The sequence below is a fragment of the Oncorhynchus clarkii genome, chromosome 6 (assembly GCF_045791955.1).
Source record: "Oncorhynchus clarkii lewisi isolate Uvic-CL-2024 chromosome 6, UVic_Ocla_1.0, whole genome shotgun sequence".
NCBI classification, from domain to species: Eukaryota; Metazoa; Chordata; class Actinopteri; order Salmoniformes; family Salmonidae; genus Oncorhynchus; species Oncorhynchus clarkii.
The window spans coordinates 35,714,010-35,740,077 of NC_092152.1; the positions used below are offsets into that span (position 1 = coordinate 35,714,010).

Consider the following 26,068-nt stretch of genomic DNA (forward strand, 5'->3'; position numbering starts at 1 on the left):
ACTTTGAAGATCTAGCTGCCAGGATGATAATCACTATATGCAGCAGGATAGAAGATGTTTATAAATGAAATTCAGTCTATTATTCTGAAGCTTTTAAGCAGTGCCTTATTTTGCTCCTTGCTGCTGTGCTGAGCGGCCTCAGGTTTGTTGATATTGGGCTGATGAACATTGAGAAACATCAGTGGGATTGGGAGGTATCGTTGCGAGTCCGAGGGTAAACAACAATTTCTCCTATGTAGTTTTGCATTTCACTATCAGTTAGATGCCCAAGTTGAGCAACAAAGTTAAAACGACTTAGACAGCAGCTCTAATCCCAACAGAAAGACCACCCATAACAACATCTGACCATCACGTCATAAAGTTCCTCTGTGAACAAAGAAAAGCCTGTCAACTTCAGCTGAGCAGAAAGGGCCAGGGTCTTTAAAAACAATGGAAATGTCTCAGGTCAACTCAAATAGCAAGTCAACATTCTCAATTTAATTACGTCTTGGTAAATTAGACAGTAGTAGGTGAACAGTGAAGAGCAGATTTCTTTGAATACTGCCAATTTCCAAATATAACACCAAACAAACATTTTCAGAGGCAAAATTAACTATTACTACTTTTGTAAGACATCTGACTTTACTCATGGGCACTGAAGTGCCATTCAATGCTCTAGACCAGGTATTCCCAAACTAGGGTACACGGACACATTTTCAAATAGTCCATTTATATTTTCCAAAGGGGCTATACATTTGGGTGAGTTTTTTTTCCTCGCCTGGAGTAGCCTCGCTTCACTGCCAAAAATAAAATTAATCCATCTAGTGTTAAGCGAAATAACACCACAATGTCAAATAATTAACATCCAATCACATTAACCATTACTCTCTCGAGGGAAACCTTCACTCTTGCGTAGACATTTTGAAACGAAACATGATAATTTGAATAATAAGCCACAGGACTTTGAGCGAGAATAAAGACTACTTTTGAGTAGTAAGACATGTATAAAAGCTACAGATACCATTAATAAGAAGGGGCTAGAAACATCTTTTATGGTGAGCTACCGAGTGGCTAGGACAGGCAAGCCCCATACTATTGTGGAGGACTTAATTATTCCTGCTGCCGTGGATTTGGCTGGGACAATGCTGGGGGAAAAGGCCCAAAAAAACTATACAGACAATGCCTCCATCAAACAACACTGTTTCACAACGCATCAGTGACATGGCAGGAGATGTTTTGAAACAATTACTGCTTCAAGTACAAGCCAGTGAATTCTATGCGTTACAGCTGGATGAGTCAGACGTGGCAGGCCTGCCACAGCTCCTGGTATATGTCCGTTACGTTTATGGGGGGTAAATTAAGGAAGATATCCTCTTCTGAAAACCACTGGAAACCAGGACAACATGAGAGGATATTTTTTAAGTACTGGACAGCTTTGTGACATCAAATGGACTTTGGTGGTCAAGATGTGTTGGTATCTGTACTGATGGCGCAAAAGTCATGACAGGGAGACATAATGTAGTTGTAACGCGCGTGTAAGCAGTTGCTCTTGACGCCACTTGGGTACACTGCAGCATCCACCGAGAGGCTCTTGCTGCCAAGGGAATGCCTGACAGCTTGAAATACGTTTTGGACACTACAGTGAAAATTGTTCACCTTGTTAAAACAAGGCCCCTAAACTCTCATGTATTTTCTGCACTATGCAATGATATAGGCAGCGACCATGTAACGCGTTTGCAACATACATGAGTGCGCTGGTTGACAAGTTATTTTTAATTGAGAGACGAGTTTAAAGTTCTTTACTGACCACAATTTTCACTTGTCTGACCGCTTGCATGATGACGAGTTTCTCACACAACTGGCCTGTTTTTTCTCGCATGAATGATCTGAATCTAGGATTACAGGGAATCTCCACAACTATATTCAATGTACAGGACAAAATTGAGGCTATGATTAAGTAGTTGGAGCTCTTCTCTGTCTGCATGAACAAGGACAACCCACAGCTCTTTCCATCATTGTATGATTTGTGTGCAAATGAACTCAAGCTTACGGACAATGTCAAATGTGATATAGCGAAGCACCCGAGTGAGCTGGGTGCGCAATTACTTTCCCGAAACAGATGACACAAACAACTGGATTCGTTATCCCTTTCATGCCCTGCCTCCAGTCCACTTACTGATATCTGAACAAGAGAGCCTCATCAAAATTGTAACAAGCGGTTCTGTGAAAATTGAATTTAAATCAGAAGCCACTGCCAGATTTCTGGATTGGGCTGCGCTCAGAGTATCCGTCCATGACAAATCACACTGTTAAGACACTGATGCCCTTTGCAACCACATACCTATGCGAGAGTGGATGGCCCTCTCTAGCATGAAAACTAAATACAGGCAATGACTGTGTGGAAAATTATTTAAGACGGAGACTCTCTCCAATACAACCCAACATTGCAGAGTTATGTGCATCCTTTCAAGCACACCTTTCTCATTAACCTGTGGTGAGATATTCACAATTTTTGACAAACAAGGTTTTATATGTAAGATGGTAAAATAAAGAGCAAAAATATATTATTATTTGTGCTCTGGTCCTATAAGAGCTCTTTGTCACTTCCTACGAGCCAGGTTGTGACAAAAACTCACACTCATTCTTATGTTTAATAAATGTATCGTATAGTGGGTGTGTGTGGCAGGCTTACAATGATGGCAAAAAACAACATTTGAGAGTGCACTGACCCTGGTGCTAGAGGGGGTACGCAGCTGGAGGTTGAATGTTTAAAGGGGCACGGGACAATAAAACGTTTGGGAACCACTGAGCTAGACAGAGAGATCAGCCCAGGGCCTAAAGGCCTACTGCTACAACTGCCTGTCTCTGGTTGTGATTGTTGTTGTTGTTGTAGCAGCTGGGTCAAGCATACTGGTTTTGGGGGGAGACAAAGAGAATATGCATTACTGTTACTCATCAAAATGAAATAAACCATACACCACGGAAACCAGTTGAGGAATGCTGCTCCGATCTACTGCTGCTTCCCTTTAAAAAAAAGGAAAAACAAAAGCCTGCCAAAAGCTACACCACATTTGCAGACCACGCAAACAGCCCACTTTCTAAAAAGTGGGTGAGAATGTATACTTTAAACATATAAGTTCTGCTGGGTATCAGGAAGGCTCAGTGAGGCTGGATGTTTTTGAGATGACAGTTGACAGATTAAACAGAATCTTCTACCACCACACAGACTTGAATGAATAAATATGGACACAAGATTGGATCAAAGTCGAAAGAAGCACAGGAAAAGTAAGATGGCTTGGTGTATGACAACACCGAGTGCTGCTTGGCTGCCATTGATAACATAAAATTGAGGGCATTTGCGATTAAAATTGAGAGATGATTGATTTGAACACCTTCCTAATATTGAGTTACATCCCTTATGCCCTCAGAACAGCCTCAAATTTGTCGTTGTATGGAATGCTGGCCAAAGTTGACTTCAATAATTCCCACAGTTGTGTCCAGTTGGCTGATGTCCTTTGGGTGGCGAACCATTCTTGATACACACTGGAAACTGTTGAGCATGAAATACCCAGCAGCATTGCAGCTCTTGACATGCTCAAACCGGTGTGCCTGGCATCTACTACCATACCCCATTCAAAAGTCACAAAAATATTTTGTCTTGCCCATTCACCCACTGAATGGCACAAATACACAATCCATGTCTCAATTGTCAAAAATGTCTCAAGTCTTCAAAAACATTAATGTTCTTCCACTTAATCTACACTGATTGAAGTGGATTTAACAAGTGACATCAGTAAGGGATCATAGTTTCACCTGGTCAGTCGATGTCATGGAAAGAGCAGGTGTTCCTATTGTTTTGTACACTCAGTGACATCATTAGCTCCGACCAAGGCAAGGCTCAGTCAGAGGGGAAACGTATGCATACAAATTTGTCAACTGGATTGAAAGTATTCAAACCCATCGAAAGAGCTATGGATTATTAATAAAAGCAATGCTGGTTTAACAAGCAACGTAATTAAGGGAAGGCATAAGATAAATCATGCCAAACTTGAAGTCGAGAAATTTAGAGTTATATTTAGTTGGATGAGTAACATACAAATTATACACTTTTTCTATTACTGCATCCTCAATGACGTACACAGTAGGAACGGCACAATTATCGTATAACCGACAGTTATGGGTGAAGATCATGACCAACAGTTTTTTTTTGGGGGGGGCGACGACAAACATCTGACTGAAAACGGGATGGCCGAGGCATTTCCGTGGTTGAGTCCTTTGCGATACCATGGAGTCTTACAACGTGATGAAACATACAACACCTTGCTTGCTGAAACAAGCAAGGTGTAGTAGCAAACAATGAATAAAATGGGCTTGGAACCCCTAACCCTGGCAATTTGACTGGTAAACTCATGGGTACACTCACAATGGCTGCCTGGTATTGTGGACTAATTAGAAAAATAAAAGTAGTACTTCCCAATGCGTGAGCTACAAGAGGCGTGTCATATGCGTGTGTTCTAAAGACCAATGCGTGAGCTAAAAGAGGCGTGCCGTGAGAGGCGTGTCAAATGCGTGCGTTCTAAAGACCAATGCGTGAGCTAAAAGAGGCGTGCCGTGAGAGGAGTGTCAAATGCGTGCGTTCTAAAGACCAATGCGTGAGCTAAAAGAGGCGTGTCATATGCGTGTGTTCTAAAGACCAATGCGTGAGCTAAGAGAGGCGTGCCGTGAGAGGAGTGTCAAATGCGTGTGTTCTAAAGACCAATGCGTGAGAGTTTGCAGCTCTGCTTTCAGTCGTAACATTTCTCCCTCCAGTCACAACCCATATTGGATGGGTACATTTCCTGGTTTGCTCACAACGGCCACCAGTTCACCCATTATGCCATCATTGACTCGACTGGGAATGCCAGTTCTACATGCAGTCAGAAGCGGAGAAAAGGTGAAAATGTTCAAAAACATTAAAATAAAAATAAAAAAAAATAAAAAAGTGCTTTTCGAACGGTTATTACAGAGACTAAAGTCATTTGGCAGGCCAATTACAGTCATCCAAAAGTCTGTGACCATCACAGCCCTAATATACAGTAACGGACAAAATAAAGTAAACACCAACATAGTGTCTTAATAGGGCGTGTGATATAAAAATGACATATTTACCTCATTTGTTTGATATTAATACTTAAAGGAGCACAGGGGGTTTGAGACCCCTCTTTCAAAGTCACAGATCTCTTCTTCTTGCCATGGCGGCTGAAGTAATGAGCCACTGGGCATTTTTATACATGGTCAGAATTTCCTCACCGATTTGTTTTACCACGTCACTATTTGTATCCCTCATTTGCTCAAGTGTTTGCTTTATTTTGGCAGTTGCCTGTACATTATGCAACAGGAAGGAATACAGAGGATGTTTAAAATGGCCTCCACACATCTTGTCCCACATCACCATCATATCATAAATCATCACGTTGGTTAAGGATGACAAATCCACTAATTGTAATATAGGGCCTCCTCTGTATCCACGAGACAAGACGTAATTATCGATTCGGAAACAGAGCAGCCGCAGACAGCATTTCACGCATGACTGTTGTTTCACTGTGCAGAGAGGGAAAACTAATAGCTCTATAATGAGCCTGTTTATAAAAAAAAAGGTCTACAACCAAATACATTACAGTCACAGCAGATGCCATCCAATGTCTGTTTTTATTATGCCGTTGCGTACCGCAGGGTCCTATCTGTCAGCATCCATACATCTTGTAGTGAGTCGACAGGGAGCCCCATGGGTCCAGGCAGACAGAGAGGGATGAAGTGATTTCAGAACCAGATGATTGGCCAGGCCAGAGCATACATCAAAGAAACACATATTACTTGTTGCTCTCTCTCAGCTGACATCTCACGGTGTGTGTGTGTGTGTGTGTGTGTGTGTGTGTGTGTGTGTGTGTGTGTGTGTGTGTGTGTGTGTGTGTACACGCATTTCTGGTGGCAGTGAGGTCTCCTTTCGTTAAGTCTCTTGCCGCAGGGGTGGCAGCAGCAGGAGCCATACAACACGTACATAATTCCAGGTCTTAATGAGGCCATTCGCATTCCTGAAAGGCTCTGCTGTTAACACACAACAGAACACAACCCACGGAGATCTCTACCTGCTATAATACACACAATGTAGAGAGAGGGGAGAGAAGCTTGTAGGTGGGGAGAAAGAACAGTACCTGGAAACAACGGAAGAGGAGGAGGATTAAAACAAGAGATCTGCTCACACACTGTGCCGATCCTGCTCTAGGCCACATCAGCAGGATATATTGATCAGGACCCCTCGATCCACAGGGAAAACCCTGCTTCCCCTGGCAGGAAGTGAGAAAAGTTGTTCATGAACCGCCTGACTTCCAAAATGAGACCTGAAACCCTGTTGCCATGCCGATGGCATGTCTATCGAGCCCCCTTCATGACAGCGGTCTTAGTTTCAGAGGGACGCACTTTAATCTTTGCTCTCCAGTTCACATCGCAAGGCCATCAAATTAAATGACACTGTCTGCTGCAGAGAGTAAGAGAAAACAGAAAGAGAGGGGAAAAAGTTCAATTGATTGGACATGATTTGGAAAGGCACACATCTGTCTATATTAGTACCACAGTTGACAGTGCATGTCAGAGCAAAAACCAAGCCATGAGGTCGAAGGAATTATCCGTAGAGCTGCAAGGCCGGATTGTGTCGAGGCACAGATTATGGGGAAGGATACCAACAAATTACTGCAGTATTGAAGGTCCAAGAACACAGTGGCCTCCATCATCCTTAAATGGAAGAAGTTTGGAACCACCAAGGCTCTTCTTAGAGCTGGCCTCCCAACCAAACTGAGCAATTGGGGGAGAAGGGCCTTGGTCAGGGAGGTGAACCCGAACCCGATGGTCACTCTGACAGAGCTCTACAGTTCCTCTGTGGAGATGGGAGAACCTTCCAGAAGGACAACCATCTCTGCAGCACTCCACGAATCAGGCATTTATGTTAGAGTGGCCAGACGGAAGCCACTCCTCAGTAAAAGGCACATGACAGCCCGCTTGTAACTAAAGGACTCTGACAATGAGAAACAAGATTCTCTGGTCTGATGAAACCAAGATTGAGGAAACATGGCACCATCCCTACAGTGAACCATGGTGGTGGCAGCATCATGCTGTGGGGATGTTTTTCAGCGGCAGGGACTGGGAGACCAGTCAGGATTGAGGGAAAGATTAATGGAGCAAAGTGCACAGAGATTACTTGATGAAAACCTGCTCCAGAGCGCTCAGGACCTCAGACTGGAGCGAAGGTTCACCTTCCAACAGGACAATGACCCGAAGCACACAGCCAAGACCGTGCAGGAGTGGCTTCGGGACAAGTCTGAGTGAACAAGCCAGAGCCCGGACTTGAACCCGATCAAACATCTCTGGAGAGACCTGAAAATAGCTGTGCAGTGACATTCCCCATCCAACCTGACAGAGAGGATCTGCAGAGGAATGGGAGAAACTCCCCAAACACAGGTGTGCCAAGATTGTAGTGTCATACCCAAGAAGACATGAGGCTTTAAAATCACTGCCAAAGGTGCTTCCACAAAGTACTGCGTAAAAGGGCCTGAAGGACTTATGTAAAATTGATTTCACTTTATTTAAAATTTGAAAAAATGTCCAAAACCTGTTTTTTTACTCGATCATTATCGCGTACTATGTGTAGATTAGCAAAAAAACGATTTAAACCATTTTAGTGTAAGGCTGTAATGTAACAAAACTTGAAAAGTCAAGGGTTCTCAATACTTTCCGAATGCACTAACTACAAGTGAGATGCCAGTTGTTGGAAGGATAATAGTTCACCTTCTCTATACAGATGACCGAATGTTTTGATTCCTTTGTTTAACCAAGAAATTAATACTATCTGAGGGCTTTGTGTAAGATGGGGATAATTATTATAGAAAGGTGTTTGTTATATATACACACAGCTCAAAAACATAAAGGGAACACTAAAATAACACATCCTAGATCTGAATGAATGAAATATTCTTATTAAATACTTCTTTCTTTACATAGTTGAATGTGCTGACAACAAAAATCACGCAAAAATTATCAATGGAAATCAAATTTATCAACCCATGGAGGTCTGGATTTGGAGTGACACTCAAAATTAAAGTGGAAAACAACACTGATCCAACTTTGATGTAATGTCCTTAAAACAAGTCAGAAATGAGGCTCAGTAGTGTACGTGGCCTCCACGTGCCTGTATGACCTCCCTACGACGCCTGGGCATGCTCCTGATGAGGTGGCGGATGGTCTCCTGAGGGATCTCCTCCCAGACCTGGACTAAAGCATCCGCCAACTCCTGGACAGTCTGTGGTGCAACGTGGCGTTGGTGGATGGAGCGAGACATGATGTCCCAGATGTGCTCAATTGGATTCAGGTCTGGGGAACGGGCGGGCCAGTCCATAGCATCAATGCCTTCCTCTTGCAGGAACTGCTGACACACTCCAGCCACATGAGGTCTAGCATTGTCTTGCATTAGGAGGAACACAGGGCCAACCGCACCAGCATATGGTCTCACAAGGGGTCTGAGGATCTCATCTCGGTACCTAATGGCAGTCAGGCTACCTCTGGCGAGCACATGGAGGGCTGTGCAGCCCCCCCAAAAAATGCCACCCCACACCATGACTGACCCACCGCCAAACCGGTCATGCTGGAGGATGTTGCAGGCAGCAGAACGTTCTCCACGGCGTCTCCAGGCTCTGTCACGTCTGTCACATGTGCTCGGTGTGAACCTGCTTTCATCTGTGAAGAGCACAGGGCACCAGTGGCGAATTTCCCAATCTTGGTGTTCTCTGGCAAATGCCAAACGTCCTGCACGGTGTTGGGCTGTAAGCACAACCCCCACCTGTGGACGTCGGGCCCTCATACCACCCTCATGGAGTCTGTTTCTGACCGTTTGAGCAGACACATGCACATTTGTGGCCTGCTGGAGGTCATTTTGCAGGGCTCTGGCAGTGCTCCTCCTGCTCCTCCTTGCACAAAGGCGGAGGTAGCGGTCCTGCTGCTGGGTTGTTGCCCTCCTACAGCCTCCTCCACGTCTCCTGATGTACTGGCCTGTCTCCAGGTAGCGCCTCCATGCTCTGGACACTACGCTGACAGACACAGCAAACCTTCTTGCCACAGCTCGCATTGATGTGCCATCCTGGATGAGCTGCACTACCTGAGCCACTTGTGTGGGTTGTAGACTCAGTCTCATGCTACCACTAGAGTGAAAGCACCGCCAGCATTCAAAAGTGCCCAAAACATCAGCCAGGAAGCATAGGAACTGAGAAGTGGTCTGTGGTTAGCACCTGCAGCACCACTCCTTTATTGGGGATGTCTTGCTAATTGCCTATAATTTCCAACTGTTGTGTATTCCATTTGCACAACAGCATGTGAAATTTATTGTCAATCAGTGTTACGTCCTAAGTGGACAGTTTGATTTCACAGAAGTGCGATTAACTTGGAGTTACATTGTGTTGTTTATGTGTTCCCTTTATTTTTTTGAGCAGTGTATATATAGATATACATACGCCCTTCTGTTTACAGACTTCAATATATTTAGTGTTTTTAATTAAAGTCATTTGTGAGACCCATCAAAGCTTTAGGTGGGCTCATATAGGTTATAGATGCCAATGAAACAGGGGAAAGACACTTCACTTGCTCTGTCTGTCTCCAAGAGGGTGAACTTGTTGTATCTTGCCATACCCACACAGCCTTGAACAGAAACACAACTGGAAGTCAGAGTAAGCACTCCTCCGGATTATAGATTGAATAAAAAGTTTTGAGTTTCACTCTGGGAGGTCTTCCTTTCGACTGAAATGAAGAGACATTCCTATTTTTATTTTTATTTCACCTTTATTTAACCAGGTAGGCTAGTTGAGAACAAGTTCTCATTTACAACTGCAACCTGGCCAAGATAGAGCATAGCAGTGTGAACAGACAACAGAGTTACACACGGAGTAAACAATTAACAAGTCAATAACACAGTAGGAAAAAAAATAAAAAGAAAAGAGAGTCTATATACATTGTGTGCAAAAGGCATGAGGAGGTAGGCGAATAATTAAAATTTTTCAGATTAACACTGGAGTGATAAATGATCAGATGGTCAGGTACAGGTAGAGATACTGGTGTGCAAAAGAGCAGAAAAGTAAATAAATATAAACAGTATGGGGATGAGGTAGGTAAATTGGGTTTACCGATAGACTATGTACAGCTGCAGCGATCGGTTAGCTGCTCAGATAGCAGATGTTTGAAGTTGGTGAGGGAGATAAGTCTCCAACTTCAGCGATTTTTGCAGTTCGTTCCAGTCACAGGCAGCAGAGAACTGGAACGAAATGCGGCCAAATGAGGTGTTGGCTTTAGGGATGATCAGTGAGATACATCTTCTGGAGCGCGTGCTACGGGTGGGTGTTGCCATCGTGACCTGTGAACTGAGATAAGGCGGAGCTTGGACTTGTAGATGACCTGGAGCCAGTGGGTCAACTATTAAGTTGTTTGAAGAAAAAAAAAATTGGTAATAGGAAAGGCCAAGGTTATAAAAGGGTAGAATAATTACACAATAAGAGCAATTGGTAAATCCAGCCGTCTATCCTCTTTCCCAACCTTTTTGAGAAGTGGAATATAGTTCAGTTGATAGGTCTTATTCTTTTGAGAAGGAATTTGCAATCCCAGATGTTTCATTTTCTGGCATCTCCAAGAAAACGTCTGGTCTACAAATCAGGTTCTGCATAGCCGTTCGGTTAAAAGGCATGATTATACTATTTGATAGGTTTATTTTATATCCTGAAAAGGTCCCATATACATTTCCATTAGTCAGGATCTGAGCTACCGTACATTTGTACAGTAATCCAAATCAGACCGAGATATTTAGGTCCAATATTCATCCTCTAAAACTTTAAACAAGTAGTTCCATTCTATGCGGTCTAAAGCTTTTTCCACATCTTATTAAGCCACCACTACAGATTCCTGGCCCTTCTATACATAATGCATTACGTTAAATCATCTTCTGATATTAAAATCAGGAGAAGAGCGGTTTCTTACTAAGCCGGTTTGGTCCATCTCAACCAAGTCAGGAAGAACTTTATCTAGTCTAAGAGCTGTGAGTTTAGTAACAATTTTATATGCAGTGTTCAATAAAGATATCGGTCAGTGCTTGTTCAAGTGTATCTGGGTGCTTATCTGTCTCTATGGCATGAATAAATATATTGCAAAGAGAATGAATTCGTTTGGATAAAAATGTTCTATAGATTTCAACAGGGAATCCGTCTAACCCTGGTGATTTTCTCCCAGCGGTGTTGAAAATGGATTCGCTAATTTCTTCAGATGTAATCTCTTTCTCCAAAACCCTTTCGATCCTCATCAGTTAAAGCTTGTCAATTGAGTTTGTTCAAAAACTCATGCATTGTGTCAAGGCTATTCCTTTCAGACTTGGACAGCGTTTCATTAAACTCTCTAAAGAGTAGATGAATTGCCTCAGGACCCTGAACAACTGTTATTGGACATCTTAATAGAGCTAATAACTCTACTAGCTTCCTCTCGCCTTATCTGCCAAGCAAGCAACTTTCCTTATTTATCACTATGTTCATATAGTAGGTTTGTTCTGTTCTCCTAAATGTGTTTTCTGCTTTATAGGTCGCCAGGTTGTTATATTCCAATCGCTTTGAGTCTAGTTTTTGTAGAGTTGAGTCGTCAGCTGTTACTTTGTTCATTTTCCAGATCTCACATTTGTTCTCCGAATCTACTTGAGCCTGATACAGTGCATTCAGGAAAGTATTCAGACCCCTTGACTTTTTCCACATTTTGTTACATGACAGCCTTATTCTAACATTGACTGTTGTCCCCCCCCCCCTCACACACACACACAACTCCATAATGACAAAGCAAAAACAGGTAATTTTTGCAAATGTACTAAAAATAAAAACCTGAAATACACATTTACATAAGTATTCACACCCTTTACTCAGTACTGTACTGAAGCACCTTTCGCAGTGATTACAGCCTCGAGTCTTCTTGGGTATGACGCTACAAGCTTGGCACACCTATATTTGGGGAGTTTGTCATGTTAGATGGGGGGGGGGGCGTCTCCGCACAGCTATTTTCAGTTCTCTCCAGAGATGTTCGATAAGGTTCAAGTTCGGGCTCTGGCTGGGCCACTCAAGGACATTCAGAGACTTACCCGAAACCACTCCTGTGTTGTCTTGGCTGTGTGCTTAGGGTCGTTGTCCTGTTGGAAGGTGGAACCTTCACCTTAGGCTGAGGTCCTGAGCGCTGTGGAGCATGTCTTCTTCAAGGATCTCTGTACTTTGCACCGTTCATCTTTCCCTCGATCCTGACTAGTCTCCCAGTCCCTGCCGCTGAAAGAAAATCCCCACAGCATGATGCTGTCACCACCATGACTCACCATAGGGATGGTGCCAGGTTTCCTTAAAACATGACGCTTGGCATTCAGGCCAAAGAGTTCATTCTTGGTTTCATCAGACCAGAGAATCTTGTTTCTCAACGTCAGAGTCCTTTAGGTGCCTTTTGGCAAACTCTAAACCACAAACACAACCTCCTCCCGAACTGAAAGTTAAAAACCCCATACCTATTCGACGCTAGTCTTTCAAATAGATTTACCTGCTGTGCATAGCATAACCCAAATTAGGTTCAATCTAAATTATACGTATAGCGCATGAATCCCCGTAACATGAAAATTGGCAGTTGAGACAAAATAAAATGCCAATCAAAGTGACAAACATCGGCAATAAAAAAGACAGGACTATTTAGCCCCATTTGAGCATGTCTCTGAAAAGAAAAAACGGAGGATGCGTTCATGTTCACCCTCAGCCGCGCCTACCAGTACACTCAAATGTCAACCAATCGGCATTCCCCAAGGTGCCCCGAAACCTGTGTTGCGTAGCAGCAAAAGCGCACCCAAGCACCCCAGGAAAAAAGACATCAAGCTATGATGAATAAATGATAACCTTTACCAGACGATGACCATCATCCCTCAAATATGAAATAGGAAAAGGGGCAATTAGTTTTAAAAAAAAACACCATCATCCTGATGACAGCACCTCCATTCTTGAGCGCTCCCTTTGCTCAGGAAGCAGAGAATGGGGTAGATCCAGGATTTTGGGAATCCATTCCTGTAGAAAAGAGATGGCATTTCTTCCCTCCACAGCCTCCGGGAAACCTTGCAACCTAAAATTTGAGCACCTTTGGACATTTTTGAGAATATAATTTCTCCTCAAGTTTCAAAATGCCGTCTTCCAACTTCTTGTGCTTTTGATCCACGTACTCGCGGACGTCCAGAATTGAAGCGCGGTCTTGTTCTAACTTTGTCAGTCGTCTCTTTGTGACTTTCTGGTCTTCATGGAGTTGATTAAACAGCAAATACATTTTGATCATGCGTTCAGAAAGTGTCTCTACAATTTTTGTTATACCCTTGTCCATCTCCATTCTGAATCATCATGGTGTTTCGTCCGAGCTAGCATCCTCCGAGGCCAAAGGGGTGGGGGGCACATTTCCACGCCTCATCTGCTCAAACATCTTTTGTTTTGCCGATAAAAGAGACGTATTACATTTTCAACAAACGGGTAAACTGTCAAGATACCTAAAAAGTGTAAAATGTATAAAGTTCGATGACACTAAGCAGACGAGTCATGTTAGAGCGTCGCCGTTGCCGGAAATACCATCAACAATCTTTTGACAAGCAATCTATGTTGTGTCAGTCTGTTCATGTCAAAGTTGGTTTGGTGTTTGTAGCTTTAATGGTTCAAGAGAAGTTGCGAATCCATTCAAGCCTATGGTGCTTTTATGCACATTTAAGACAGTTATAGTTCAACAAGTATACATGGTATCAAAAAGCTGTATACAAGCAACCTATTCCAGACTGGCCTGCGAGTTCCACAGTTTGCATAGCGTTTCTCCCTTAAACAGTTGAAGACTAGTTCACTGCATAGTTTTCCCATTCAAGTCAACGGCCAATGAAATGCATTAGGATTTATGCAAATATGGTTGTAGTGTGAAAAGTATCAGTAGCATCAGAAAGTGTTTTTTTTTCAAGCACACTGACCAGTGGTTTAACGGTTTTGGCGCTAAAAGGTTCCAGGGGAATAATAATAACTGAACAGTTTATAAAGTCGTGCTTTTTTTCAGCAAGCACACTTTACAAAATAAAAACAATGCAGAAGGTGTGTATTGAGTAGCAAGGCCAAACCTCACCAAAAATATTAAATCAACCCATCCCATGGTCTTTTGTTTTGCTCAGAGCTCCATCAAATCCTGACCACCTCTCCTGATCCGTCTGCCCACATCCCTTGACTCACTTGAACTCAGCGGTGAGGAGGTTGAAGCCATTGTAGAGATGTCCCTCAGATGACACCCTCTTCAGGTAGGAGTAGCTGTCCTGGCTCTGATCTGCCAGGAAATTGGACACCAGGAACCCTACAACACACGGAACCAACATTATTCTTACATTCACACTAAATGCACAGAGAGGTTACAGAGCAGTTAGGCAGGCCCCTGGACATAGCAGACGTAGATTCATCAGTTGGCTGGCTATTTGGTTTTGTAACCACAAAACACATTTAGTTATACTATCCAATATGATCGACACAACACCGCTTATTGGTCCAGGTCTCTTTTGAAAACAAGACGAACCTGGTTAAATAAAAATAAATTGAGCAAATTGTGATGCAGTTACGTGGAGGACATTTGAGATAAAGTATGTAACATAGGTCTTGGACTGAGTGACATTCGAGATAGTTTCCATGTTACGTAGCACTGTGAGTTAGCTGTTAGGAGGACAGGCTACTACCCAAGATGGGGGATCTGCACTACAACAATGAAGTGTGTCAAGAAAAAGACTGAAATGTGGCCTTGAAGAAAATAAAACAATTTGAAAACTGCTATTACACAAGGAGGTGTTTCCCTTGTGGGGCTGAGCATCGGCAGTAGACAGCTCTGATACAGAACGACAGTGGAGAGCTACTGTAGCGTGCAAACAGAGGAGGCGAGGGAGGCTGGCTGACACTACTATTCACTTATTGTGGTGCTATTGCTAGTGAATGAATCCTTCAAAAAGCGGTTCATTTCCATCCATTTGACCATTCCAGCTCCATGTTAGCTGCAGCTTCCTAGGAACAAAGCTGTTTGAGGAATGAAATATTAACACTACGGTGCATTCAGAGAGTATTCAGACCCCTTGACGGTTTTCCACGTTAGTCTTATTCTAAAATGAATTAAATTGCTTTTTTTCTTTCAATCTACACACAATACCCCATAATGACTAAGCAAAAACAGGTTTAGATATTTTCTCAAATGTATTACAAATAAAAAAAATGAAATATCACATTTACATTAGTATTCAGACCCTTTACTCAGTACTTTGTTGAAGCACCTTAGGCAGCGATTACAGCCTCAAGTCTTCTTGGGTATGACACTACAAGGTTAGCACACCTGTATTTGGGGAGTTTCTCCCACTCTTCTCTGTAGATCCTCTTGAGCTCTGTCAGGTTGGATGGGAAGCATCACCGCACAGCTATTTTCAGGTCTCTCCAGAGATATGTTTGATTAGGTTCAAGTCCAGGCTCTGGCTGGGCCACTCAAGGACATTCAGAAACTGGTTGCCCTTCTGGAAGGTTCTCCCATCTCCACAGAGGAACTCTGGAGCTCTGTCAGTGACCATTGGGTTCACCTCCCTGACCAAGGCCCTCCTCCCCCGACTGCTCAGTTTGCCCGGGCGGCCAGCTCTAGGAAGAGTCTTGGTGGTTCCAAACTTCTTCCATTTAAGAATGATGGAGGCCACTGTTCTTGGGGACCTTCAATACTGCAGACATTTTCTGGTACCCTTCCCTCAACACAATCTACAGACAATTCCTTAGACCACATGGCTTGGTTTTTGCTCTGACATTCATTGTCAACTGCAGGACCTTATATAGACAGGTGTGTGCCTTTCCAAATCATGTCCAATCAATTTAATTTACCACAGCTGAACTCCAATCAAGTTGCAAAACATCTCAAGGATGATCGATGGAAACCGGATGCACCGGAGCTCAATTTAAAAGTCTCATATCAAAGAGTCTGAATACTTATATAAATAAGGTATCTGTTTATTTAATACATTTGCAAAAATTTCTAAAAACATGTTTATACTTTGTCGTTATGAGGTATTGTGTGTAGATTGGTGAGGAAAATAATAAATTGTATTAATTTTAGAATAATGCAGTAAAGTAACAAAATGGGGAAGAAGGGAAGTGGTCTGAACACTTTCTGAATATCAATACACTGCCTCTTAAAAATGTACATATCGGGCTGCTCAGTGGGTATATTCTCGTCCAAGTTGGTCCTCACCTCTTCCTTGTGCGTCTGGATTGGGCCTTCCCTCCAGGTAATTGGTCAGTGCGGCCAGCTTGCCCCTCTTGTTAATCCCCAGCCATGATCCTCCTTCCTTCCCCTCCTCCAGGTCCAGCCCTGACAACACACAATCACATCACACTCCATGTCCGTCACAAAACACATACATGAATTTTATTCCCATTGTAACACCTCTGTCTGAAAATAGAACAACAGTTATAGGCCTAACTGACCAGTGAGATTGATGCTATACTGAACAAAAATAAAACGCAACATGCAATAATTTCAACTATTTTACTGAGTTACGATTCATATAAGGAAATCAGTCAATTGAAACATTTATTAGGCCCTAATCTATGGATTTCATATGACTGGGCAGGGCATAGGCCCACCCACTGGTAAGCCAGCCAATCAAAATCATTTTTCTCAAAAGAGCTTTTATTACAGACAGAAATACTTCTCAGTTCCATCAGCTATCTGGGTGACTGGTCTCACACAATCCCACAGGTAAAGAATAAAGATTTGGAGGTCCTGGGCTGGTGTAGTTACAAGTGGTCTGCAGTTGAGGCCGGTTGGACATACTGCCAAATTCTCTAAAACGATGTTGGAGGAGGCTTATGGTAGAGAAACGAACATTACATTATCTGGCAACAGCTCTGGTGGACATTCCTGCAGTCAGCATGCCATGTGCACGCTCCCGCAAAACTTGAGACATCAGGTGTTGGCCTTTTATTGTCGCCAGCACAAGGTGCACCTGTGTAATAATCATGCGGTTTAATCAGCTTCTTGATATGCCACACCTATCAGGTGGATGGATTACCTTGGCAAAGGAGAAATGCTCACTAACAGGGATGTAAACAAATGTGTGCAAAAAAATTGAGAGAAATAAGATTTTTGTGCGAATGGAAAATTTCTGGGATCTTTTATTTCAGCTCATGAAATATGGGACCAACACTTTACATGTTGCCTTTATATTTTTGTTTAGTGTGTGTGTGTGTATGTATATATGTATATATGTATGTATATATATATATATATATATATATATATATATATATATATATATATATATATATATATATATATATATATATATATATATATATATATATATATATATATATATATATATATATATATATATATGTATATATGTATATATATATATATATATATATATATATTACATACACACTGTGAATCAACAATGGCAATCATGTATGGCAATGGCAATCATGTATTGCTGAAAATAATGCTGCCAGTCACTCAAAACAAGAGTTTGCTTATAATAAATCTATTAATTCTAGAAGAAGTACAAATGTTTCACCCTGCTCCAAGCCATCGCTGACTGCCTAGTTTTACTCCTTTGTGAGTAAAACTGAAGAAGTGCATAAAAACCAAAACATTCAAGGAAGAGGCAATTTTGTACTTTATGCAGTTAAGGCTGAGCAGTGGTTTTCTGAGAAACAGACAGGCCTCTCTGCCTTGCATTCATCATCATGGGAGCCTCATTACCATGTAGAGCACGGAACTCTGAAAACGCTGAATAGATTAATTCTACTCATACATTCTGTTTGTCTGGACGCGGAGTGAAGCGATGCCCTTACACGACTCATAGGGAATACGACTAGCAGTGGAGCGTTAAGAGATATATAGATCATTTTATTACAACCAGTGTGACTTGCTAGTCGCTTACCATTTTGCACTTGTATTGCACTTGGAAGAAATGAACCCACTGAAGAATGAATACCAAGTTATTAATACATATACTGTACGAAAACTTGAATAAACTTCTGGAGGCAAAGGGCCATGCGATACAGGCGGTTCATCTAGACCTAAACTGTGACTTAAACACTGAGATAGGCTGTGTGTGTTTCTATGAGAGAGGGGGGTAACTAAGGGAAGCATGTGCAGAGGCAAGATGGTAAGTCTACACTTCCACCTCATTAATACAGGCGCACTGAGACAGCCAGGGAACAGAGGAGAGGTACTTTGCTGCAGAGAAACCCAGCCAAGGCCTGAACCCAATAGGGACCGGTAGAGATGGAGCTGCTGGAATCCCAGAGCTTATTCTCCCAGGATGATGGTAGAGCCGACAAACATGAAGACAGTCAGTGCTATGCGTGTGCTGTCCTTGAAAAAGGTTTCAAAAGTCCTCAGCTCTGCTCTCCCCGTGAGGCATAGATGAATAAATTGGCAATAAAACATCAACACATTGTTTAGCTGTAAGATCAGGCCGAGATTGACTTGTGTGGACTCACTCAAACAAACATCAACATCACCTTCAACCAGAGGCCAACCACCGTCCCTCCACCCACACACCAGATAAGAGCCTCACTGGCCACACTCATTCATTTCTGCCACACCACATAGAATCAGCCGTCAGTTGAATGGCTGCTACTCAAGCCCGTGTAACGGATTTGAAAAAAAAAAATAGTTGACTCAGAAATACTATAAAAAGGCTGTTGAACAAAACAACTTCCTAGTCTGCTGTGAGAGGGAGAGGAAATGAAAGGAATCACTCAGAAACAGAGGAGAAGCAATGCTCTATGACAGGACGCTTATTGTAATCCCCCTTCTTAGCCTTACACCCGGTTCACTTTTTAAACAGCCTGAACACTCAGAGATGCATTTTTTTTCTCAGTCAATGCTCTATGCTCTTAATAATGAAAAAATTGAATGACTGGGACAATCAGTGCATTAAATTCCTCTCAAAAAGTATTCCCGTCACATCACAGTCATGACCGCAGTCAAATTCCACATGACCATTGAGTCACGGTAATCTCTTACACCCTCTGGACATGTATTGGGAGTACCCTAACCACCACCAGGTTGTTAATGGCCTGGTACTCAGGGCTCTACTGTCCCTCTAACCACTCTGACATCAATACAAACACAATTGAAAATCACATCAGCAAAACAGTATCATGCTTTTAAAACTCAGTTAGGCTACAGTTTTTGACCTCACTGTGACGATCAATTTAAAGAAAGAAGTTCAACAATGGGTTGAAACTGGATGTTGTTTCAAAGCCAAACAATGAAATGGACAGCGCTTTCTCAGGTGATGATTAAGTCAAAGCATTTCAAATGTTGCACGTGAAACACCCATAAGCATATTAGCGCTCATACATAGGCCTATATATGAGCCTAAGTCCTCCCACCCCCAAAAAACAGAATATTTTTTTTTATTACATTGTGCCGTTATACAATACATAACCCACTGCATATTACGCATGGCAGAAAAACAAAAAAGATAAGATTGTCTTTGGTACATAATTGGTCTAGCCAATACTCCAAAATTAAACTAATTCTATGAATCACCGTTAGGTGTAGACTGTATTATTATGCATACTGGATGGACTGGTTACCTTATGCTACGCTCCAAACTTTCTATCCATGAGTCTGGGAGAGAATGTTTAGACCTAGGAGATCAAAATCACATTTTATTTGTCTCTTGACATGGAAACCAATATCTGGCTCATGAATGCATTCTAGCCGAGTTGAAATGAAATGGGTTGTGGTGAAATAAAAGGCTCTCAGAGAAAGACTACATTCTCTCTGTCGCCCCACAGTGTGGTTCTGCCACTTCAACGTCAAGTGCAGATACTTACCACTGAGGATTTCGCTGTTGCTCGCCCAAAAGTCTGCAGCTTTGGTTGGCCTGTTGTAGAACTCATCTCTGTTTGCGGCCAAAATTAGCCTGAGGGAAAAAGAGAAAGAGAGAGGACTAGAGTTATGAGGGAGACCATGGTAAACCACTTAAGGTAATGTACTTTAGCGCCATAACCTAGTGGTGGTATCCATCTTGACATATTATTATGTTTTGGGTCGCATCTATTTAAATCGAAGAGACTGAGCTCTGGCAGTGTCTTCAGCGGCCCAAATCGCACCCTATATACACGTATAAAGTAGTGAGCTATATATATATATATCAGGGCCCATAGCACTCTGGTCCAAAGTTGTGCATTATAAACAGAATAAGATTAAGTAACCTGTGCTCATTTGCCAGGCTGCATTCTGCACCAATGAGTGAATCAAGGCGTCAGTATGCTTCAGTTAGGCTGGCGCCTAGCCGAACTTGGCTGTGCTCGCATACTCCCTTAAAAGACCGTCGCTTGGGGGAAAAAAAATTTAAAAGGGGGGGGGGGGGGGGGGCAACAGCTGAAAAAACCCTCACCGAAGTCCAAAACGAACCCCCCCCCCCAAAAAAAATGCCAGTGTCATAATATAGGCAGGAACTCTATATATACACTGAACTGTTTCGGCTGGGAAGCATGCGGACGCCTGAGGTGTGACAGAGAAAATAAAGAGCTGTACAGTGCCTTGCTGCAGACCTGACTGAGCTGAGCTCCTGACTGAGGTTGCATGTTCCCTAATTGTCTGTGTGTGCACTATTCCTCCCCTCAGGACACGGCAAGGTTTGGCACCGCACCCCGTTCCCCATCAGCTGCAGCAGCAGGAGAAAGCTGATGTGCTGTCACGATCCAACACCATGCTTGTGTCCCAAATGGCACCCTACTCCCTATGTAGTGCACTACTTTCGACCAGAGCCCATGGGTACTGGTCAAAGGTAGTGCACTATATAGGAAATAGGGTTTAATTTGGTATGCACATCCATACCTCTGCCTCTCCATGTAACTTGATTACCTTAACGCAATAACATTACAACCCCTGCCGACTTTCTCCACCCAGCTTGGACTGCTGCACAGCGTGCATAGACAGATCACAAGAGATGGGCTTTTTCAGACCCCGCCCCACCGCAAACATCACATCAAATCCATAATACAACAGCATGCAAAAAAAAAAAAAACATTTTCTCATCCTTCAGAGTTCCAAAAGGGCCATGTCAGAGAGAGGCTGAGGCTTCTAAAGGCCAGGGGAGGTGCAAGTATCAGATTGATCCAGTGCAGCGGATGGAGACAGAATAAATGTGCAGCTTTCTCCTGACAGCCCTCTAAAGCCAAATCAGCTCCAATGGCAGCTCTCTTAAATCAGACTAACATTTCGACAACGTTAAATATTACGACAAGTCTGGCCACAGAATTCAATGCTTAATCAGACCAACGTGTGGACAATGACGTTAACGTTAAGGCCAAGTCTTCGGGTAAAGAAACCCCTCCTCACAATCAGCCAGGATTGTAGACTATCCATGTACATTTCTCACACAAAGGGGAGCAAGAATGACATGGTACTCCACCCCTCCTCTCCCCCATATCAGCTCTCTTACACACTCAGCTCAGTTGACCATCTCTCCATTCCACAGACTGGATAGACATTAGCTCATTATGAGAATGAATTGGTCTTGAATTGTTTGCCGACGGCAGTGATTTGAGCAGTTAGAACGGGTGTTTTAATCCCCACTGCTATGCTGCTCGCACCACAGTGTCTCCAACAGAGAGAACAAGATATTGAAGATGGGGAAGGGAAGGACATCCTTTGATGAGGATCCATAGGATCAGAAGAAAATAGTCTTAAAAAAGAAGACCTGTCAGACAGCACACATTGGAGGAAGGAGCTCAGTGAACAGGAACTGTTCCATAGGCTAGACTAGTGTCTATGAAAAAGATTGGTATGAGGCTCACAAGTTAAACATGAGCATTTAACTGAAAGTGAAACCTAGGCCTTACACATTGCCAGCACCACCCCCACCTACTGCAATTTTCAGTAGTTATCCCATAACAAATGGGCCTTAATGTGCCACTCATCACACTGACAGACTATCACTGCTGTAGCTAATGCTGCATTTGACATTAATCTCTGGCGACTTTTTACTAGCACTGCACAACTGTCACTTATTTAGCAAGGCAACAGTGCATGACTTAGTGACTTCACATTAATGTTCAGCTACTGTCCAATGAATCATCAGCCAGCCCAACACACACACACACGATTGTGGGGGTTTTCCTCCCAGTTTGGCTGCCCTATACGAATAGGCAACTGAAGCTGTTGTAGATCTGTGGCGTTGGGAGAGAGGTGGGCTTGCAGTGGGACCTAAGTGATGAGGTTTGCAGTAGTAGCCTATACTGAATGTCACAGGGAACACCATTAAGTTCCCTGTGAAACTTAGTCTCTCTTGACTTGTTTTGTTCTGGCTCTACGAGGCAATGTAGGGTCAATGTATTTATACAACATGTGTTGGCCTATAATATAACCTACAGTTGTAACCAGGGCTCTAAATTAAAATTGCATTGCACTGGTGTTTAACTTTTGTCGATTTTTTTTTATCGATTAGAGCCCTCAGAAAGTATTCATACCTAGGGCAGTCATGACCGCAGTCAAATTCCACATGACCATTGAGTCACGGTAATCTCTTACACCCTCTGGACATGTATTGAGAGTACCCTAACCACCACCAGGTTGTTAATGGCCTGGTACTCAGGGCTCGATTGTCCCTCTAACCACTCTGACATCAATACAAACACAATTGAAAATCACATCAGCAAAACAGTATCATGCTTTTAAAACTCAGTTAGGCTACAGTTTTTGACCTCACTGTGACGATCAATTTAAAGAAAGAAGTTCAACAATGGGTTGAAACTGGATGTTGTTTCAAAGCCAAACAATGAAATGGACAGCGCTTTCTAAGGTGATGATTAAGTCAAAGCATTTCAAATGTTGCACGTGAAACATATTAGCGCTCATGCATAGGTCTATATTTGAGCCTAAGTCCTCCCATCCCCAAAAAACAGAATACGTTTTGTTGGATTGTGTCGTTATTCAATACATAGCCCACTGCATATTATGCATGGCAGAAAAACAAAACAAAAAAGATAAGATTGTCTTTGGTACTGAGCCCTGGCAGTGCCCTGGTCTAGCCAATACTCCAAAATTAACAAATTCCAAATACCGTGAAATGCTTACTTACAAGCCCTTAACCAACAATGCAGTTCACAAAATTAAGATTTAAAGAAAAAAAATATTTAATAAATAAACTAAAGTAAAAAAAAAAGAAAAATCATTAAAAAAAAGAGCAACAATAAAATAACAATAACTTGGCTATATACAGGGGGTACCGGTACCAAGTCAATATGCGGGGGTACAGACTAGTCGAGGAAATATGTACATGTAGGTAGGAGTAAAGTGATAATAGATAATAAACAGCAAGTAGCAGCAGCGTAAAACAAAAGGGTGTGTGTGTGGGGGTACAATGCAAATAGTCCGGGTAGCCATTTCGTTAGCTGTTCAGCAGTTTTATGGCTTGGGGTATAAGCTGTTAAGAAACCTTATGGTCCTAGACTTGGCGCTGCAGTACCCCAATATAGTTGGTTCATATTTCAGCCTGCGTGTCCTGATCGTGTCAGATGTGGTTGGACAAAAATCAACATGCGCACACGGACTATTCCATCATTAGGAAAAATATGGAACCACCCAGACTTTGCCTAGAGCTGGCTGTCAGAACAAACTCATCAACCAGGCAAGGACTTTGGTCAGGGAGGTGTTCAAGAACCCAATGACCAATCTGACATAACTACAGAGTTCCTCTCTACAGCACTACACCAATCCGGGCTTTTGGGAGAGTGGCCTGACAGAAGCCAATCCTGAGAAAAATGCAAAACAGCATGCTTGGAATTTGCCAAAAGGCATGTGAAAGACAAAACATAAGGTTATTATTTTCAGATTATTTGGCCTGAATGCAAAGCGCTATGTCTAAAGAAAACCAAGCACAGCTCATCACCCGTCTAACACCATCCCTACCGTGAAGCATGGTGGTGGCTATGGGGATACATTCAGCGGCAGGGACTGGAAAATGTTTTCACTTTTTCAGTATGTGGTATTGTGTGTACGGTAGATGGGTGAGAAACCAGCAACAATTTAATCCATTTAGAATTTAGGCTGTAACACGAAAAAATAGGGGGTATGAATACTTCTTGAAGGCACTGTAGCCTATATGAATTCTCGCTACTTCTGAAGCACATGTTGTCCCCTGGAAATGAATATAGAACCCTGTAAATACATGTGTTATTTATAAAAAGCTAAAATGTTGATACAAAAAAATTGTCATTGAAATAAAATAAAAAGTAATTTGTGGAATATTAATTAGGTTTCGACATTATGTTAAAGCACTATTTTCCTACTAACATGCATTACATTGAAAAATGTACAAGAGCGTAGCGTTTGTGTAGACAACTAGCTAATGAGGTAAAAAAACAAAACATGACTGAACAAAGTGTAAAACAAAATGGTTAAAGGCCTGCGAAAAGATTTAGAACGGCCCACAACATGGTTTAGGAATGTAAAATGCGGCAACCCAATCCTCAACAGGAAGACAAAAACAATGCGCTGGTTAATATTGGTCAGATCTGTTGAACGGTTTGTGCTAGAAATAAACAGTAGCAATGGTGTAAGCATGACACTAATCAATCTGCGCTCAGGAAACAACAGCACGGCCGTATCATTACAACAATTATTCTAAAAAATAAATACAAATATTGTCACTGGTGCTCACAAATTATAACTGCAGGTCACACAGAAAAATATTTTTGTTGCATATGTGACCCAATTGACCACACTTTAGAGCCCTGGTTGGAACAGTATCTAACCTGAAATAACAGCAATATCCAGTCAGGTATACACACTGTTCCCAGATAACGATATGCCTTCATTAGACACACAGAACACGCACCGCGCATGTTTGTGTTCCCGACGTCCCTCGTCAGAGCCAACTACCTGAGACTTATTAGTTGCCATGACAGGGTCACCGGTCAAAGCGATTAAATAGTTCCACTGAGAGAGGCATTTATTTGCGGAGTACGGAACAGAAATGAGTCACTGAACTACAATGACATACGTAATAATTGTATCCTTTCTTCTGGGCCTTCACGGCAGACAGCGTCTCCCATGAATCTTGTTCAGAGGGAGGTGGATTCTTTAAGAACAAATTGACCTGATCGGGGTCAACCTCTGTGCATCAAAGGCTAATGACGCAAAGCCGGTTGCGGTGACACGTGTGCCCCAAGAGTCTATGACGCTGTCCCCGAAACAAAGCAAGCACTAATGATTTTACACAGGAAAGAGCAGGGCATCCATCTGTTTATCCATCTGAGCCTATGGGAATCACTAGGAGAGAAACAACAAGAAAACCAACAGGATACAGCCATGCAGAGAGTGTGATTGTAGAGAATGATTACACAATTTATTCATGTCAATTATTCCTTACTTACAAAAAAAGGGTATACGTTTGACAAAGTCAACAGGAATGCTAAGCTAATATTTCAGCAAGATACCTCCCATCGATGAGTCTCATATTGCAAGGGAAAGTGCTAATCATGATGGTGACGCAATACATAGACCTAATTGGAATTCAAAACCGAACATAGTTGTCAGGCAGGTATGTTGGGGGCATTGGGTGCATGGAAGAAAACCAGTCACTCAAGAGGAATTTAGCATTCTTGCATTATTTTGCCATTCCCCTCACTGACATAACCTACATGCACTAATTCAACCACAAGGATGCTAGGCCTATAAGTTACACGTATCCTGTGGGTCCAGAGTGAGTCATTGTTAACACACCGCCACTGTGATTGCCTTAGGCTAGGGCAATCTCCCAGAGGCAAAGGCAGAGATAGACCCTGGCCAGGTAGAGAGAGCTCCACAGATCCCAAGGGACTATTATAAACAGGGCTTTAAATTACATTGACTGCTCCTCTACCATTGGCCTTCAAGGACATTCACTGAGATAAATCAGCAGTGACTGTAATAAAAGGTTAGCCGATGGTAGCCCTGGATGGTGTTCCGCAGAGCTTTAGAC

The 26,068-nt window shown here is 42.5% G+C and overlaps 1 protein-coding gene across 8 annotated transcripts in view; it reads right to left on the bottom strand.

Moving 5' to 3' along the window:
- LOC139411064 (transport and Golgi organization 2 homolog) overlaps positions 1-26,068 on the bottom strand; it is a 50,322-nt gene that overhangs the window by 15,946 nt on the left and 8,308 nt on the right. For all 8 annotated transcript variants that reach the window (XM_071156868.1, XM_071156873.1, XM_071156878.1 and 5 more), the window contains exons 3-5: positions 19,932-20,020; positions 16,318-16,437; positions 14,292-14,409 (exon numbers count right to left, since the gene is read on the bottom strand). In XM_071156868.1, the coding sequence (XP_071012969.1) occupies positions 14,292-14,409; positions 16,318-16,437; positions 19,932-20,020 (327 nt within the window). The remainder of the gene's footprint in view (positions 1-14,291; positions 14,410-16,317; positions 16,438-19,931; positions 20,021-26,068) is intronic.